This window comes from Lepeophtheirus salmonis, chromosome 13, assembly GCF_016086655.4.
Source record: "Lepeophtheirus salmonis chromosome 13, UVic_Lsal_1.4, whole genome shotgun sequence".
NCBI lineage: Eukaryota > Metazoa > Arthropoda > Copepoda > Siphonostomatoida > Caligidae > Lepeophtheirus > Lepeophtheirus salmonis.
Genome location: NC_052143.2, coordinates 7,777,424 through 7,798,586, shown reverse-complemented (window position 1 = coordinate 7,798,586; position 21,163 = coordinate 7,777,424). Strand labels below are relative to the sequence as shown.

General features: G+C 31.4%; 1 protein-coding gene across 2 annotated transcripts in view; it reads left to right on the top strand.

The window, feature by feature from the left end:
- The window catches only part of Rbp6 (RNA-binding protein 6), a 135,165-nt gene extending 117,453 nt beyond the window's left edge, over window positions 1-17,712 (top strand). Inside the window, exons 9-13 of one of the 2 annotated variants that reach the window (XM_040723269.2) lie at window positions 6,911-6,955; window positions 8,300-8,533; window positions 9,278-9,516; window positions 9,807-9,869; window positions 16,957-17,712. In XM_040723269.2, the coding sequence (XP_040579203.1) occupies window positions 6,911-6,955; window positions 8,300-8,533; window positions 9,278-9,516; window positions 9,807-9,848 (560 nt within the window). In that variant the 3' untranslated portion in view covers window positions 9,849-9,869; window positions 16,957-17,712. The remainder of the gene's footprint in view (window positions 1-6,910; window positions 6,956-8,299; window positions 8,534-9,277; window positions 9,517-9,806; window positions 9,870-16,956) is intronic. The other variant, XM_040723270.2, reaches the window with a different exon arrangement.
- Window positions 17,713-21,163: the final 3,451 nt, after the last annotated feature.

The window sequence follows — 21,163 nt, the reverse complement described above, 5'->3', positions numbered from 1 at the left end:
CTGTGAGGGGATGCTAGGGGCGCAGGAAGATGGAGAATTAAGGATTACTTTCAGTCTGCATACATAGTATACATGTATTGTATAAAAGGGGGCCTCAGCTAAAAATATATTAGTGTAAAGGGCATTGGCATAGTAAAGTTTTGGAAAAACTGCCTTTATATATATTTTATTTTATTAAAATATTCTATAAAGGAACAAAAGCACAAGAACCAAGACCAGTAACAATATATTGCAGTTTCGGCTCGAGTTCTTGCAGTTCAAGAACCGGAACCATTTGAACAGCTAGACCGATAAGGGCACAACCTTGCAAATGATTACCATTTCAGGAATTTTTTGTCTTGTTTTTTATCATTTCGATTTGACAAACTTTCTAATGTTAATATTTATATTTGAGATATTTTGACCTTAATGAAAAAATAATGTATGTTGTTGATGCATAATTTAATACTCGATGACAGTAAAAGAGATACATTATATTCTATTCATTTGTAAGTATATATCCACCCACCCACTGTCTTTTCATCAATTTTATACAGAGACAATGTTTTTATCTCTTTTTTATGCGTTTGCCAAAAAAAACTCGCATTATCTATAAGAGTAAAGGAGTATTGGCTATCTTCCATATCCTATCCAATATTTTCATTCTTTCCTATAGCTTATATATATACTCACTCTGCTTAGTCTTCTTCTTCTTCTTTTTTTTTTTTTTTTTTGATGGGATATATTTCTGTATAAGGGCATCTTAATGACTTTGAGAATTAAAAGAAAAAGTAGAAAGCTGAATATGTCATTTGACAGACTTTTGAAAGGTTAAAAGTTGATATGACTTAAATGTAACAAAAAATACAACATGATATGAAAAACTATTATATATTTTTTAAGCAAACCAAGGTGATACATTATTTGTAAAGTATCGAAAGTACAACCATTATTTTAGTTGTTATTTTCCGAAATTTCATTCGTTTTTTTCTAATTTTTGGAGTTAGGAGTCTTTGTGGTCTACATAAAAGCTTCAGTGATACTGCAAGCCTTCTGTGTGATTTTTAACAAGCTAAGTGTGACGGATTTTTCCGTCAAAGGGAATTGGGTCGACGTGATTGGACTTTCAATGTCGTTTTCGGAAGCATGACTGGTTCCATCCATGTAGTTGTTTGGTAGAGGTCAATGGTGGTATCTTTACTTAAGAAATAATTCAAAATGCATAGCTTTACGCAAAAAGATAAATTTTTTGGAATTTTTTTTTTTTTTTAATTTCATTAAAAAAAAATTATTTTTGCAAAAAAAGTTTCAAGGAAAAAAATTAAATTTTATCCCGTGCTGCATCATTTCCCTGAATGAACTTTTTTTAGAAAATAAATCTTTCGAAAAAAAAAATCTACCCCTTTCCTTGAGTAAAAGTTTTAATCCTGACCCAAAAAAAATCTTGTTAAAGTCAAAAATTCCTTAATTGGGGAAAGGAGATACAGCCCTACCCTGCGTAATCCCAGCCTTTGTTTAATATGGATCCAACAACGACTGATTTTCCCTAAGAATATTTTTGTCCTTCTGTGTAATTTAATATTAAAATAAAATAGTCCCTTTATAGAAACACATAAGTTTTCTTAAATACTCAAATAACTTCGTCCCATGAAGACTTATGTTTCCTGCTCAAAACAGTAGCATATTTTTTACACATTCCTAAAGATTAAAAACCCCAATTTTGTATATTGCTACAAACCCTGAACAAATGGGATTCCCCGTTTGATTCATTTTTATATGAATCAAAAGATTATAGCTGATAAATTGTAGATTAATATATCATTCATTAATTAGAACTTATGTATACATATTATTATATCAATTCGATAAAGCTGATTTCGTCTATAGCGGAAATGTTTTCCTGGTCCCTTAAGATTTGGTTCCAGTAGGTTCCGTCGTACATGCGTATAGAATGTTGTTACTCTAACAATACATGCATCATCAATCTTATTTATTAACAAGGTAAATGCTTTCTAATGTCGTTGTTTTTTTGAGGGGCATCATTTGACAAGATTGGAAAAGTTGTTTCATAGTTGATACTACTCATTCGTTGAAATACACAATACCATTTCTTTTCACTGTTCAGATAACAATAATTCATAGTCCTTCTAGGGCCGTCTACAAGGGGTGAGCTGGAGGGGCTGTAGCCCTTCCCATATTAAGGATTTTTTTGCTTGTTAGTAAAATTTTCTTTGGTCAAGAAAAAAAAAAATTACGCAAAAATAGGGGTTAATATTTTTTTACAGATTTATTTTCTTACAACAAAAGGTTATTTGGGCAAATTATCCAGCAAAGGAAAAAATTTAGTTGACTGTGAATAGCGATGAATTTTTCCAGAAATTCAAAAAATTACATTTTTCTGTATAGCTGGGGATTTTTGAAAAAAAATTGCAATACGTGAAATTTCATACATTTAATTTTTTCACAGAAAATTACTTATTTTTTAAATATTCTTGAAAAAAAGTTACTAATTTTTTTAATTTTTATATGACCTATATATGCTCAGATATAAGTTTTGAAATGAAATAGTAGATAAAAAGACGTTTAGACCCAATGAGTATGAATCAAAGTGACTTGGCCTCCAATAATATAATTTAATATTTTTTTTTATTTCTACAAATATTTGCCAAAACTCTTTTTCAAATAATCTTTTGTATTATAACTTTTTATTATATAATGTAAGTAAAGTTTCTGATACTCGTTTCAAATTTGTATCAACTTTTTACCGAGTTCTTTTATGAACTTGCTCTTACATGGAAAATAAAGAAATCAATATATTCTACTATAAAAGCAAGTAAATAAAGTAGGGCTTAAACAAAATATACGTATCAAACTTGATCTTTCATACCAAGAATTAATATGTTATATATATATTCGAACCTTTTCTTACAATCCGAAGTTATGTAAACAATCCAGATAATAGATAATTCTATATTTTGGAAACTGGATCTCACAACAGATGGGATTAATATGAGTTAGAGATGGGGTTTTTTTTTTGTAAGAGCGCACGGAAAAAGTAGGAGAAATACATTCAATGACGAAAATCTAGTGTCGAACGAGCATTTTAAAAAAAACTGCAAATCAACATGGTAACCCTGTCAATTTGAGGAATGTTTTGGAGGAGAGAAAGAATAATGCTTATGACGTTTCATTAGATCAGCTACAATCAACATTGACAAGGGAGGAAGGAGAAAAGGATATAAACAAGGACGTTTGCAGATTTACTCGGATGTTGATCCCCAATTCTAGTCTGAGTCAAACAATTTTAAGTCCGCAACAAATCCTCAGTGTTACGTTCTTTATTTTATGAGTACATACAAATGTTTAATCAGGTTTTTAATATAATTGCATCTATTTATGATAGGATGTTCACTACTCAGGAATTAAATAATAATGACAACTGCTGAGGAAAAGAAAATTCCTTCTTTATATAACTAATTACAAATTAACGCGGGTCAGCTAAAAACATATTGGATTTACATAATTACATATGGTATTCCGTCTTAATATTAGCTGCCTGTTATATGATTTTTGTATTGTGTGTGTGTGGGGGGCTTATGGAGAAAATGAAATACTTCTATAAAGAGTAAAACTTTTCTGTGAATAATTCTGAATTTTTGAAATTTTTATCAGTAAAATTAATATATGAAATTTTTTTTTCCAAAAAATTAAAATTTGAAAACTTTTTGCAAAAAAATATATCATTTTTTGTAAATAGCTATGAATTTTTGAATTTCTTTTTTGAAATTTAATATTTTCAATTTTTTAATTTTATTAGCAAAAAAAATTCGAAAAACCAAGCTCCCCCCCCCCAATGCTAGATACATTATATAGTGTATCCAACCGTAGAGCTGATATATCGTCTTGTCAAGACAACTCTGCCAGAGTTGACTATCAGCTCTACGGTTGGATACACTATATAATGTATCTAGCATTGGCATATGAATAGATAATGGACTTCACCCCCGGTTGGCCATTCATTAAAAACATGTACATAATGCCTTATCAAATTACACTTTGTCCTCCCCTACTTTCCTAATGAACTTTGATCACATAACAACAATTTCTTATCAAGGACGCCCTCACTTAAAATATAAATAGTTGTCGGTTGGTCTCTACATATTCAATTAATCAATGGACTTTTGTATATGCAACAATACAGATCTCTTCTGTATAAATTGTGTTTGCTCTTGTTATAGATACGACAATGACATCTGCCCTGCCTGCACTATCGATTACAACCTCGTCATGTCCAACCCTACCACTCCTACCCAACAAACTCCACGTGAGACTATCCCCGAAGCTGTACCTGGTCCGTCTAACGAACGGAGTCACAGCCTGTCATAATTTAAGTACGTCCTTGAAGGAAATTGCAGATCTGGGACATCTTCATTTCCTGGAACCCCTGAACGACCATTATCCACAAGAGATGGGGCAAATACAGACGAAGAATCACGTATATGCTGTACTGAATGGAGTCACGAGCCGTCCAGCACGAACTCAATTCGTCAAGGCGTTACAAAGTGTATCATACGATCAAACCACAGTAGTCCCCAACGGGAATCTTCATTGGACAAACACATACGAAACAACAACAGAAGCGGATCTCCACAAAGCGATTCTGGGGATTCGAGACGAAGTGGACACTCTATCTACAGCCTCTACCACTCCAACACTAGACGATCTCGATCACCCAGTATACCAAAAAATAATACAGTGGAAAGCCAACGACGCTCGCGCTCGCCTTCCCAATCACCCGGACCATCAAGGAGGTCCCCCATTGCCAGCTCAGAAGAGAAAATTAAATCCTTTCTTGATAGCAGCAAAGCAAAAAAAATCTACACTGGGTACTTCAAATGCAGCGAGTTCATCAGACCGACCAAATATGAGAAGTGCAGCAATTGACCTTATAGAATCTCATAGTACATATCCCTATACTTTAGACGACATTGTAAATAATATAGACGACGCAGAACATACATGGCTTTATGAAACATTTGGATTATCTTGGAAGTCACATATCAACGACTTCATACAAAACATGAAGAATAGATATAAAAAAGAAAATCAACTTCCATTGGCTCAATTTCACAGTAAATTAATAGAAGATTATACACCTTCAACTATAATAATGAATTGGCTATCACATTTCTTCATTTCACAAGATATAGACAAAAACGAATTTTACACCCGTCTATGTATGATTGGAAATAAAGAATTACCAAAGGTAAATGCTTTCATATTACATGGACCAACTAATTGTTTCAAATCGACAATATTCCGACTACTATTTGAAGGATTAAATATAACGCCGATGACAAGAACTGCTGGAAATAACAACTTTTATTTACAATCTTGTTTGAATAAAGACTATATCATATGGGAAGAACCAATGCTAACAATGGCCGACATCAATGAATGGAAATTACTCTTAGAAGGTGCACCAGTTAAAGCTTATATTAAAAACAGACCCGACTCCATCCTTACAAGAACACCATTCTTCATTACAACTAATCATAGCCTCTCTAAATGGATAAGTTCCGATGACGCCGCTGCAATCAAAGAACGTGTCTTCACATATGAATTAAAATACAAAGTTTCTAGTCACACCGGTACCACCAGTATACCTCAGGCACCCAGAGAAATAACACAAAAAGATCTCTGCTACTTCTTCTTAAAAAATGAATAGTGAAACACCCAGACCACCGACAAAACGACAAAAAATGGACGTTGATAACGAAGAATCAGGAGAACATTCAACAGTTGCTTCAACAAGTCACAACGGATTAGTCTTTTATAAAACATTAAATCATAAACATCATTTAGATTTAACTATTACAATAACAACACCAATAACATTAGCCAACCTTGGTGCTATATATATATACTATGTAAATTATTTGAATTTAATAAATATAATATTTACAGATGATCATGCATTCTTTCTACCTATTCATGCTCTTGATTGGTGGTTCACAGAGCCTTCCACCACAACCGACTTACACCCCCAATACAATGAAATATATTCCCGAGCCATGTTTTTCAGCAGCCATGTTAAACGGCACAAAAGAGGTGATTTTTGGGGTTGGTTTAGTCCATTACGTGGGTCTATTCGTATTGGTAATCTCATGTTCTTTAATGATGACATTACTCAAGGCACTGCTGCGGCAGTGCCTACTACGTATGGGAATGACACCGGCTATCTTATTGCCTACGATAACTACCTCGGAGGAAACAATACGATTGATTTGACACCCAGTGGGTCGATCGGACATGACATATTCAACAAACGTAGTTTACCCAAGGTACCATTCCACCACAGAGACTGCAACTACGGACAGAATCTACATACCATCAAACAAGGGGGAGAATACTACAAAGAATTTAAGTTTCACCACAATCTCCCTCAGCACACTATGTTCCGACGGCCCATACGAGGAAATATAACACAAGATAAAGCTTGTTTTACATGGTTACCCATGACGCTTCTCGGGTGGAACAAAAACGTTTGAGGGCACTATTTTCGACTAAAGAAACGTAGGAATATGTTGTTATGAAATATAATTACGTCATTAGTGTATGGATCTTATTGCCCTACTTATTGAATACAAGATATGCTCCATGCTCCCACAGATTCTTTCAAGGATGGCTATTCTGCCTATGTTTACCAATGTCATGGCTAGGCGAAATCCTCTTTATTCACGATAATTATTATATGTATATGTCCTACTCGTAATTAGTAATTACAAAGTTAGAATTGTAAAATATTAACTCAATGCATAAATGGTGTTTACCCCACTTCATCTATTCACTGAGCGTTTGCAAACACACAGAGTCGATGTACCAGCATTAATCCTTTATCTTTTTCTACTCCCAATTTGTTCTTTTATAGATTCACTTCGGATTCATTTTGAGCACTTCAACTTATATAAACCAAGTATATTTCTATTCCTTTTGCATTCAATTTATAATCTTTTCTTTCAATTATTAATTATTATACGTCCATGATTTGTAGTTTGCTAGTAAAAAAACATACATATATGTACGAGGTGTTTTCAAAAACTAAGGTCACTTTTCAAATTTAGCAGGCAACGTATATTTGGTATACTAGATTTTTTTTATGTTAGTACATTCGAAAAAGAACATAGATTTATTGTTTGAAGCTATATAATATATTTAGTTTGTTTTTGAGAGGCATAATGGTTCGAAGTAACTTTTTGATAGATGTCCTTTCATAGCTTTCTTTAGTTTTCTTTAGTTTTTTTCTTACCCATTTGACCATGTCACCAGTTATGAACCCTTTGAGCAAATCAGGATCATCATTGACGTCTGTCAACAGCACATTGGCGATGTTCATGCAACAATTACTCATCGTATGATACTGTCAACATTTCAAGTGTTTTGGAGCACTTAATTTCTTTTTAACAGTAAGTTTCACGCAAATTCTTCGATCCGTGGATCCATCGTTTTTCCATAGCAAATAATCGCCAAACTCACAAAAACTCCTAACCATTATCCCTCACACAAAAAAATAAATAAACATATTATAAATATTAAAATAATAAATACATGTTCTTTTTCTAAGGTACTAACATACAAAAATCTAGATTACCAAATATACGTTCCCCGCGAATTTTCAAAGTCACTTTACCGTTTGAACGTACCTTCTATATATTTTGCGATTTTTGAAACTCTATGAAAAATGTACGAGCCTTCACACTCATCAATCACACAATGTACGAATAAGGATTCCTTCTCAAAAGTCGAATAATTTTTTTGCTTGTATATACTCATACATAGAGTAGCATTATATTGATACATTGATATAAATATTTTCAATAGCAATCCAAAAATACCTAATAATTTACACGTTCCCTCTCTTTCACTCGTTTGTATTTCTTTTCTTTTTTTCTTTTTCTACATAATATTAATATATATGTATGTACTAAATATATAAATAACTTCTTATAGTAATATATACTTTCATATTAGTAATAATGGGTCTCCTCTTGCACATACAAAGGTATAGTCCTATTATGTTTGTGTCGAAGGAGGTGGCAAAAAATGTAGAGTCCTGATTTTGTAAATGATTTATTATGAGCTTTGCATGGAAAAGTATAATAAACGCACGCCTGCCTATTACAGCCACTCATTTGATTCCTACCAAATATATTTAATTAAAATATAAGTCTATTTCAAAATCACAAATTACAATATTAATTTAAAGCAATGCATATTTTATTTCATACCTATTTTCAATCTTCTTCATTTCTCCTCTCAGGTTTTGCCAGCTATGGTTACTTTCCAACAGTGACAGCTCCAGTCACCTCAACTACAAGTCTCATTCCTAATCCAGATCGTTCAAACGGTACCTATGATCCAACACACACAGCGTTTGCAATTACTACGACAAGTAGACCTTCTTCTGACGTTGTGACGACCAATTCCCTTCGGACTAATGATTTATCTGGAGCACAAAATGGAACTCCTGCTCTTGTGGCGCAGGCTTTGTCTGGTAAATAATAATAATGTTTTCGTCATTCATTTCTGTAAATACATTCTACCGGTTGGTAATTGAAATTTGAACCCTTACTAATTTATAATTTTTAATGTTGAGTGATTGAAATTAATTTATATTTTGATATATTAAAGCATAAAAAATTAGTTACAAAACAAAGAAAACAAATTTGAGCTCTCTAGATTACGTAAAAGTCCAGAAAATGGCACTTGAGCATGATCGACAAATTTTCATTCGCACACTCAAAGTAGTTGGGTGTCTTCAAGACCATTGACTACACCCTTAGCAAGTCCGAAACTTTGGAGAGGAAGAAAGTCAAATAGGCTAAACTGGAACCAGGAGGAGTTACAGAAAACATGCCAGTCCAATCCTCTCAAGTCAATGATAGACCATGCAAGATATATCCGCGTTTCACATCAGACTATCCAGAGAACTATCAAGAAAGTGGCTGCGATCCAAACTCCAAGGCCCTGAAAGCCTCTGTCAGCCAGTAATGGGACGCCATAACAGAGGACTATAGCCCCAGTGGGAGCCAGGCCTACCATCGTCCCCTAGAAGCCATCATTACTGCTAAGGGCGGCTACATTCATAACTAAGAGAGCTCATCTATTTAAAGTATTAATTTTGTTGCAATTCTATTGTTAATTAATAAGTTATATATGTTGAAGTTTAAAACTCAAAGTGTTCAGATTTTAATGAACCCCTCGGTATCTCCTTTAATAATGATCTTCCTATTTCCAGCAATGACACTCAAAGACACGTGTTCAATATTACCCTTAATCAACAATTATCCAGCAGCAAATGGCCCCTTTGCAACAGCTCCAAGATTTGCACAAACGAATTCTCCAGGTCCTACAGAAGTGCAAACAGGGGGTCAAGGAGCAACACAGATATATGGATCACCACAAGACGCGACAACATACGTACAACAAACCTCGAGTCCACAGCCCGCCGGGTTTCAAGCCTTGGCAATGAGTCGAGTAAGTGATCAATACTATTCGAGATATATTCTACATATATTTTGAATGTTCATCCATATTATATGTATGTAAATATAGAGCTGAATTTCTTAACTCAAATAAAGAAATTAGAAAATATAAAGTTTTATTTCGTGCTCGTAAAGATAACAAATGACTTTGTTAAGAAGACTCATAAATTTTATTATTTTAATTATATAGTATCATTATCCTCTTTAGTAATAAAATGCTACATTAATTCACTTTTTGACAAGTTTTGATGATTGTTATTTTTGTTTGTTCTTTTCAATTAGGGAGCAATGATTCCTGCAGCATTTACCAATGGGTATCACTGAATCATCAGTCGGGATCTGAAGGTAATTTATTAAATAATGTAAGTACAAGGGCGTTTGCAGGATTATATTGGGAGGAGGGGCTTAATTTTTGGAATTTTTTGGAAAAAATTCTACAATTAAAATATTGAAAATTAAATTTTTTGAAAAAAAAATTTAAAATATCCACAGCTGTTCACAAAAAAAAAAATTTCAAACATTCATTTTTTCTAAAAAAAATTCAAAAATCCATAGCTGTTTACAGAATATTAACCTTTTTGGGAATAAAAATTTCAAAAATTCATAACTATTATCAAAAAAATTAAACTTTTGGTGAAAATTTTCAAAAATTAATTTCCAGATATTAAATTTTTTCGATGAAATTTTAAAAATCTTTAGTTATTCACAGAAAATTGATTTTTTTGTGGAAAAATTAGATTAAATTTCATATATATCATTTTTTGGGAAAAAATTTCAAATATTTAACTTTCTAGTAATAAGCAAAAATTCTTTAATTTGGGGAGGGCGGGATCAGCCCTCCTGCCAACGCCCTGCAGACGCATGTAAAGTATGTAAATAGTTGATGATGAAATAATTAAGTGCTCATGATGTAAAATCATTTTCTGAGTAGAAATATTATTAATTGGAAAGAATGCCTGAGTGTATCATGATACGATGATGAATCAGTCTCTATATATTACAAGGAAAACTTAAGGATATCATGTATTGTGCATAAAGCATCAGAAAGTTTAATAAAACTTTCTTGTGTTTTTGTTCCGTTCAATCAAAGTCACTGAAAAGTTATTTTAAATCCTTTTACAATATTTTGTCCTACATAAACGAATTATAAAAATTTATAGGGATATGCATTCTGAAATCATATTAAATCTTCTTCTTAACTGTAGTTCTATGTAACTACAAATATAACTACGACCATCAAGAATATTACGGTAATTGTGTACAAATTTATGGATTTTTTCCTTTTTACAAGAAAATGTTTCATTTTTTTTTTCTAAAAGAATTAGTTTTTCTAATTTTTTTTACAAAAAATTCCAAGAAACCAGCCCCCAGCCCCTAAGTATAATCCTACAGACGACCCTGCAATTCAAATCCATCGGGCAAAAGCCGAAAGTAATGTATATCTCCTTTATTTAAGAAGCCACATAAATCCTTTAATTTTACGTATGCTTGATAAGGCAAATTAATTTGTGTTATAGTTTATTTTACTTTGTTTTTGTTCACCTTACATATGATCATAGTTTATGATGCCTTTGGTGAATAATGCATAGATGAGAGTGGGGCTACTTGTATTTGTAAGGGGGGCTACCTTATATGGTGGTTACGTCCTAGGAACGTTTTATATTGCAATTTTAGTGTAAAACTATTACACTTAGTCTAAAAAATTGGGAACTTTGATAAAATGTAAATTAAACTTGTATTTAATGTAATAGCTATTCTTTAAATAGTAATTAACAGTTGGCAATAAAAAAATTACAGAAGGCTATCTACCATATGTTATTGTTGTTGTTTTTTCAAATTTGTCCTTCACTTATATGACAATCGGGGTTATGAGTGGATAAAAAGCTACTCCTGTAGAAAAGAGAACAGTAATTTTTACGATGATATTTTTTCATGACGTCACGGGTATAAGAAGCTGGGAATATCCAAATATATATTTTTTTAATTTTCTAGTATTATCCGGATAATAATTGCAGATAATTGTAATTACCTACCGCAAAATAATATTTTCCTTAAAACGTTTCTTGCCAATATTCAGCAAAAAAATTAATAAAGCTCTAGTATTAAGTAATTTTTGACCCTAGAATTACACATATACCTACAAAAGGGAAGTTGGAAAGGACTAACACATACATACAAATGATTTACATTACAAAATGTACATAAAGTTAGTTATTTCAATATCCTATTGATGCCAAAGTTGACTTCATTCCTAAGATACAAATTATTTGGAACGTAAAGTGATTGATGATTATTAAACAACTTTAGTTAAGGATGGAAGAGTAAAGTTCAATTTACAGAAACTGTACTGCTTGGCGGTCCAGATAAATTGGCAAAATCTTTAAAGGGATATAATGAACGAAATACTCGTAGAAGAGGTAGAAACAAGGCTAATAGAAATACTCGGTTATACCATAACCCGTGTACAACTGATGTTTGACTTCCACCACGCTTTTAATATTGACGTCATAGTGTATGAGTGGTTGCGTGTTTTGTCAAAATCTGTTTTCTTGCCAGCTGTAGGTACGGTACATTAAATTGAAAATTATATCAATAGTGACGTCATAGACTACTATGAGTGGTTGCTTGTTTTGTCAAAATCTACCTGTCTTGCCAAGCAGTCGATACAATACATCAGATTGAAAATTCTAGCAATCCCGATTACCTGTGGGTCTAACCTTGTATTTCTATTAACTTTGGGGTAGGAACATATTTTTTATTATTATTTAAAACTACATTCAATGACACTTATTTATTTATAATGAGATCCACCTCCCTTGAAAAGATCGGCCACACGGTGCAAGAAGCTTTGGCAGGCCCGGACGACCTCGTGTGATCCAGCTTGGCCATTATACTGGTTCTGCTTTTTCACTTATAATTTACATTCCCTGGTTGGATGGAGTGGATCAAGAAAGAAATTACATCTTCGAACAAAACAATGCACCGACACACAAGGCCAAAAAAGGACAAAAAGGATAAAAAAAAAAGGATAAAAAAGGACAGTATTTATGGGCCATAAAATTTCCTCACTTTGGAGACTGTATTTTGGGCCTTTAAGCCGCCCAAAACTGATATCATGCGACATCTATCTCTTAGAGAGGATCGATGCCTGTACAAATTATCATTCGTCTGTGGAGGTCCTGAAGAAGTTCTTTACTTGTACAATCGCAAAGCTGTATTTGCACGGGGTCACCCGGGCCTGCCAATGCTTCTTGCACCGCTTAGAAGAGGTTATCAAGAGAGGTGGATTTCTATATAAATAATTGAATATCATTATATGTAGCTTTCAAGTAATAATACAAAATAGGGGGTCGTTCTTTATAAGCCTTTATTGATTTTCAGAATTTATCTGGACTATTGTTGTAAAAACATTGGACTTTTTTTTTCCTTTTTTGACCAACTACGAGCGATATTTTCTTTTCCTCTAAGTGTATTATAATATTTATGAAATGACTGAGGGAGTTGAATTAAAACAATTGTGTCATAAATGTCTTAATTAATTATTATAAAAGTGTTTTTTTTTTATTATTTCAATGACACAAAATAAATAAATCAACCAAAAAAATATATTTTAATTCTTTCTAACGCTCATTACAGGATTTGTTAGTTCCATTCACTCTCCCATTTAATTATTTTTTTACTTTAAAATTCAGCCCTGAATTTGACCTACTAAGGATGTAGAAAGGAAGTGAGTCTTTCGTTAAACATTCCCCATGATAGAGTCAATACATAAATATGTACCATAGATTGTTCCTTTTCTAAAAACAAAAATAAAAGGAAAGGTTGAGCTTTCATCAGCTTAAAATATGAATAACGGTAATAAAACGGAACAACTTTTAAAGATATTAGAGTTCACCTCTCAATTCTGTTAAAGTTTTGAAAATCGATAGGGTTTTTCTTTTTTTTCGAAAACTTTGTCTTCTTCCTATATTATTTTCCCACAACAAGCAGATATGACTAAATTTCTGAGTAACCTTTTTTAAATATGTAAATTACTTACCTAAAAAATATTTATAAAATTATTTTCTTAAATAGTTTTCATAGAATTTAATTGGAATATCAGATTAAAAAAAAAAAAATAAGCTACTGCTCAAAGTGTACATTACTATTTTTATTTTTCTAATTAAACAGCAATATTGCCAAATCTTTATAGGGGAAAAAATGCTCAATAACATTCAAAAGCCTTTGATACTTCATTAATGATTTGTTTAATAAGATTAATTAGCTTCTTCTTCTTTTTTTTCTGTTAAAGTAAGTTATCGAATTTCTTTGAAAAATGCAAAAGTGTATTGTCTTAAATAATCTTCTTATTTTTTTTTTTTTTTTTTAAATGACACAAAAAATGGGTAGATCCTATAAATTTGCTGTGGCTAAACGTTATCTTTCTATCTCGAAATTGGGGACTGTATAAGCAGAAAGTTGAAATTCAATTATAGCTCTCCTTTTAATGCCAAGGAAGTATCAACACAAAGTTAGGCAGTGCATAAATATAGAAATATAAAGAAAATGTTCTTTTCTTTTTATTGCATATAAAAATTAAACATGTTTTGAGATTCTAAAGTTGTAGTTTTTAATTATATTTTGGTAAATATGTACAGGAGAAAACTGTCTTAGATGAATTGCTAATATTTGAAGGCAATTTCCCTTGTACCAACTCAATTTATATAGCTTTATTACAATTTTGCTTAGTTAGTAGCGTCTCTTGAAAGAACACACACTAACTTTCAGCCAGATCGGTCTATTTCTGTATGTTTGACATTCGCTTGAATCAAGGAATCGGCCGGAAAGGTTATGGCGACTGTTTTTTTGGTTTTGCAAGGAATAATCCCCATCGACTATTTGGAAAAGGGTTAAAGGTCCATATTATTCATATTTATTGGACTGCTTGAAAACCAAGCTGCAAGAAAAATGTCCAATTAGTCCACAAAATAGTCCTTTGCCATCTCGACAATATACATGCTCACACCTCAGCAATAATTGTTGCAAAATTAATGGAAATAAGGTTCCAACTCAAGATACCTACAGCACTAGCAATCTCACGCATCTCTGCTATCATCCATCTCCTTAACATGGATTTTATCAATAATTTCTAGAGTAGTAACCTGAACAGGGTATCCAGAACATTCAGCGTCCCTTGTGCATATAAAACCACTTCGAAAATTTTGAAACCACTTATAAACTATTCTTATTGAAGGTGCAGAGTCCCCTTAATGTTCATCAAGCTTCTTTTTAGTCTCCTGAGGTAGTTTGCCTTTCATAAAGTAATGTTTGATCAACATAAAAAAAAAAAAATCTACCCTTTGTTTGAAAATCACTATATTTTCTGGATTCAAACGAATGCCAAACAGATAGAACTAGACCTATCTGGCTGAAAGTTGGTATTTGCGTTCTTCCAAGAGATGCCACCAACTAAATATAACTTTGATACGTGCCAGAAATTTCATCTCTCGGACTTTGCACTGACTTTTCAGACGATCCTCGTTTAGAAGCTTCAGCGTTTGTGATCCATTCTGAAGGATTGCTTATTGAACCCTACATATATGATATACATTAGTACATAAAGATTAAAATTGATTTAATATAAATAATTTGTACAAATGAAATGGCTTTATTCACATTACTTTAATGTTAATCGTATGCATTTTTCAACTTCTTATACTCATTTCACTTGCTTTCTCACGTTGGTGAAGAGAAATCTCATTATTTTCTATATCTTTTATTAATAATTAAATCAAATAATGACTATAATTAGATGAATGAATAAATGAGATCTAAAATAGTAAGATGCAAAGCTTTGTAGACTCTTTTAATTGACTAAATATGTAAATACAAAATAATTAGTATTTGAGTAAATAATGGTAGGCACTCAGTCACGTACAACACATGTCTAGAATCCATTTATTAAATACACCTTCTTGTTCTACAACTCTTTTAAATTTATAAAGATTCGTTCCCAACTGCAAAATATTTTCTTTCTTAGTAGGCTATATCAAATTTGTTTTAAAGACCTTTGACCATACTGAAAATGTCCTGATCTGGAAGTATCACAAATATTAATTCAACAAAAAAGTATGGCAGTTGGTTAAAATTAGTAGTATTATTCGCAAATCATTGTATTTTTTTAACAAAAATAAAAGTGTTTTATAATTAATTTAAACAAATACTAAAAGATTAATATGATTTAGTACATTCAGAAAATGTGTTATAAATCAGGATTGGGTGTACTTACCACAACAATCTAAGGGCTGTAACTAATGCAATGGCTATTTTACGAAAGTTAAGAAGCCAACTTGTAGATATTTCCTAGAAATTGAAGAATGCCAACTAGCCCGTTCTCCCTCTAAGTGGGGAAAATAAATGTTTTAGAATCATAGATGAAATTATATTTATTGAGGATTATTTTTCCCAATAAGTATACCAAGATAGATTTACTAAAGCTCCAATAGCCACTAATATAAGAACGGCATGATACTGAAACCGGTGCTCGATACTTTTACCTTAAACTATTGGGCTGCATAACATTTTATTCGTAACCATTTTATCTTCAAGGCATCTTGTCTCAAGAATATTTTCTCTTAATATATAAATAAATGAAGATTATATATGGTTATTGTTTATTTTTGGTAAAAATTGATGTTACATTTGATTTTTTTTAACTAAAATATGTAACGTTTGTTACTACAAAACGCATGGAATGTTTTTTTTTTCTGTTGAATAATAAATTAAATTATGTTTTTGTATCATATATTACTTCTTAGTCAATCCATTACTCTTTTTTAATATGAATAAATTATCATGTATATTCATAATTGATAACGGGATTAACACTTCTTCGTTTCGATTCGTTCTGATGTTTCCTTATTTTTTCTAATAGTATTACTTATTCAAATGGTTCGAACTCATTACGAGTACAGTGTGAAATTCTAATAGTATGTATGAATTGAAATTTTGAGGCATAATTACATCACTTTTCCATGAGAAAACAACTATTCAATGTAGTTTTGTAGTCATTCACATTACATATATATTTACAAATATCCTTGAAGCAAAATGGCTTTAAGTGTAATTGTCCTACGGCAAAATGGCTTATGGTAACATGTCCTGAGGCAGAGCGTACTTAGTTCCATTAAAACCTATGCTTAAGTCAAACATTTTGATCTTATTGGATTAGTTTTTATCAGTCTTAGAGTATTAAGTAGTACGTAATTTACTCATTATGATTTATCTTAGCAACATTTTATCACTCGAAAAAGATATAGAGACTGGCTCGAGACTGTAAGCTAGTTAATAATGACTTTCATACTATAAGAATCATAAATAGTTGGAGTGGGGGGCCTTTGATTTTGAAAAGTCGAGTCATTTTATTAATTAATTATTTTTGTGTTCTTACCAGGTTACTTTTTTGCGGACGTCGTCGTCTGGCTGTGGATTTTCACGTCAAGAAGTACAAAGATCTTGATCCAACGGAGATATTATGTAATTCATTATTGTTCTACTCTACAACTGCTCCCTAACTTATTTCATATGTACAATGCAATATTGCTGCGTGTTACTATTTTCTACAATATTTATTATTATAATTCATATTATTAGTAGTACGTATATAAATTAACAGTATGATATTTTCTTTTTCCCAGTATTATATAATAAATACACTTAAATATAGGCTCTTTAAAAAAAAATGGAAATAAGGGCTTTTCTTTTGGAGCTCTTCTTTTTATCCTTTTGGCCTTGATTTCCTTACGTGATATATTGTAAAAAAAAAAATAATAATAATAACTCAAAGATTCCCCATAGCAAAACGTAAAGGATTCATTTTCTTTTTGTTATATTATTTAAAACACACAAAGATCTCATTAGCACATTGGATAGGTCGTACCATTGTTGGATGACTCTGAGTATAGTGCTTCTCAAACTTTGTAACTTCTCTACCCTCATTCCTCTACAACAAAGGGATTTTTCAAATTTTTATTTACATGCACCCTTGTTGAAAATCATTTTATTCCCCACTCTAGAGTTGCTAGAGGCCTTTCCTTGATAGGGCCACCTAATAATAATTTGAGAAGGTCTTTTCTAGGTCATGGTGAAGGAGATCTCTGCAAATCAAATCCCTTTTCGCACCTCCTTTGCAAAATCACTAAAAAATAAATATGCAATAAAAACACAAGTCCCCCACCCCTCGCCCCAAATCTACTGATATGTGTGTATACAGCAGCAATAAAAGTTTCCAACGGAGAAAAAAAATTAATTTAATTCATACTTTTTTTTTTTTATGAGTGGGCGTGATATGATGGAAAAAAGTTTTCTTATTAAATTATTTTAAAGAAAAATATTAACAATCACAAATAAAAATAATTATTATTTCTATCATCTGTGTTAATAGTTCAAATTATAAAAGCATCGTCACCAAGTTTTTTTTTCTCTCTTTATTTGTAATCTCTTTATCCCAATATTTATATATATGTCCATTTAAAGAAGTGAATTAAAAAAGCACTGAAATAAAAATTGGCCCTCTTGCCTAAAAATATATATATAAGAAAATAATATATTAGCCTTAATTTATTAATGAATTAATTATTATTAATGAAATCAGCTCCTTGATTAATATACGTACTTTTGTAGGGGTGGAATATTTACATGAATATACCTATATTATTTTGATGGATTTTTTTTTGTAAAAAATGTCCAACTTTTAGCTCTCATTTTATCTTGTATGGTTGTAAAAAAAATTCTTTATTAATAATAATGATTATATTATACTATTATATGTAATTCTTAATCAATCCATATTAATTTATTATGATAAAAATATATTATTTGAATATGATAATAATATTAAGTCAAATTTTTATACTTGTACTCAACTTTGATTAAAGAAAAATAAATATATGTATATCTATACTGTAAGGATTTCCATTCTAAAAATATCTAGCCGGCTCTTTATTTCATAAAATTAGTAATCATATTATATGGGGCGTCCGCAGGATCTAAAAAATAAATTCCTTGATGAACTTTTTTTTGTAGAAAAAAGTCCTTTTTTTTTTTTTTTACTACAATGATCTTTTATTTACTGTTATTTTATGATCAGCACATATATGAATATAATATTGTCCACCCGTATATTCAATAATAAAGTTAACCTGGCAATTAGAAAAAGGATTTGGAGGAGAGCATCTTAGCTGTCATGACATTTCATTAAATTAGCCGCGAACAGCTTTGAGATGAAGGAAGAAAAGACAATCCCTACTCCATATCTAGCAATGATATAGGCAAGAATTACTCCGATTTCGAACCTGTTTTTTACTCTGACTCCAACTAGAACTTAGAATAATAACTTTGTGTGTATCATGCATGAGTGATTATTTTGTACTTTTATGTTTGCTCTCCAAGAATATATCAGTAATGATAATAATTTTGCATAATAAAAAATATATATTCAGGTAGCTGAAACTTTGAATGGATATCTCTTTTGAACCTGATCATGAGAATATGGGGGTGCTGCTATTTGGGGGGGATCTATAAGGAGACTTTTTATATATTTTTATAAGAAACAAAAATTGGAACTCAAGGAGGCTTGATAGGGGGTTGAGTTATAAATGAACAAGGTGGCGACTGGCGTCTCATTAAACAACTATACGAATATAAGAACTTTGTCTAAATTTATTACAATCAAAAAAGTTATGATCAAAAAAACAAAAATTGTCAAAAATTCAACTTTTGTTTTTTAGATGCAAAAAATGGCCTTTCCAATGGATTATTGTATTAGGAGATAAAATAAAGCTTTGAAAAATTTGTCTGGAGATTCATTTGCATAGAAATTCATTTTAACCAAATTACTTTTTATTTTCTTAATAATTTTTGTATATTTTTCCCCTTTCTTTTCATCAAAAACATTAATTTTCCATTTTTAAAAAGAATTGATACTAAACGATGCATTTTGGATATAAAAACCTAATATTAGAACACAGTATCTTCGATTTACCAAACATTTTATTAAATTGTTATGGGCAATATTTGTAAAAATGTTATTGAGGTTTATTTTTCCGACGAGATTATTATCCATATTTTTATTTTTTTTACAACTATACATATACATTATACAGATTATAAATAGTAATAAATACTCATATATTACGATAACCACATTTTCATTGGTCATTCTAAGTTTTGGCATCTTCCTCGAAACGGCAGACATATTCTATTTTCTTTATATTCTGAAATATAATTGGTCACTTTTTCTAAATATCATAATAAGGACACTATTGAGTGGAAACTCAAATTGTTCTTATTCCCTATGGAATTATGTACAAATTAAACAGTAAGGTTTATGTAGGAACTTAAATAACTATTTAAGTTCCTACTTAAAACGTACTGTTTAATTCTGTCAATTCTTTTAATACTGATAAATTCACTAGTAAGAGTTATACCGCAGATGCATCCTTATTTAAAGCTCCATGGACACAAAAGGACTCGTTACAGACCCTTAGTGAGTGAAGGATTCCAAAAGACGCTGAACCAAGGGAGTCCTCGAAGAAAATCCTACTAATCAGGGCAGTTGAGCAGGGATTTCGTTACCAGAAATTATATCCCACACATGCACTCTTCTCCATTGATGATCACCGATCCCGAATTCGGGATTCTACTCTCAGGGGGATTACTTTTCATATTTTTAATTTATTCTCCCTCCATTTTGTTTTTTTCTCTCTCTCTCTTTTCTTCTGTCTCTTATTCTCTTCTAGCTGGTGTAGGAAAATATATGGACTTTTCTTTTAAGAATAATTTAAATAATTTTAACCCTTGAAATGTTTTAGTAGCTTCAGCTCAAATCATATATGATAACTTTTTGAATATATTCGTCCTGAAGCGACGAGCCTCTGAATAAAAAGCACCAATTTTCCACTTTAAAAAAATATAACTCAAGTTATAAACGTCACGCAGACATTTTAAAAATGGTTTTAGAATTTTTTAACAATTGGCTTTAAAATATATTAAAATAATGTATCCCTATTTTCATCAGGGAGGGCTTAAAACAACTTTGAACCTTAAAAATAAACAAAAATCCATCACCTTTTTATCAAGGCTACGAGGCAAAAAGAGAAAAAATAAGCCTATATTTGGAATCAGGTATATAACTCTACTAAGTTGAGTATGAGCTATTTTAGTGCATAAAAAACAAGTGGGATTTTGTTGGATAGTGTAATATGTGAAATAAACAATTCTGAGCGTTTTTTCACTTTACTTTGATAACTTAGTTAGGATTATGTCATTGATATGGTTCCCAACGGCTTTTTGGATAATCTTCAGTCCCTGGTCAATGGAATAAGTGCTCACATGACGGTCCAACTCGACATTTTTATTATTTTATCTACATTTTCGACGTCCATATTACCAGAAAGTAATATATGGAGCCAGGGATTTGCTGTTGCATTTGATACTATATTGGGTCCATAAACAGTACACATTGTTTCCCCGCCTGATGCATTTTTTAATCTTGGTTGTTTCGATGCCGAAGAATGCATCAAATTTTCTCTTTTTTTACTTCCATTTTGGAACACCGTAACACATCATTGGCTTCACCAAACACAAAACTGTAAATGAGC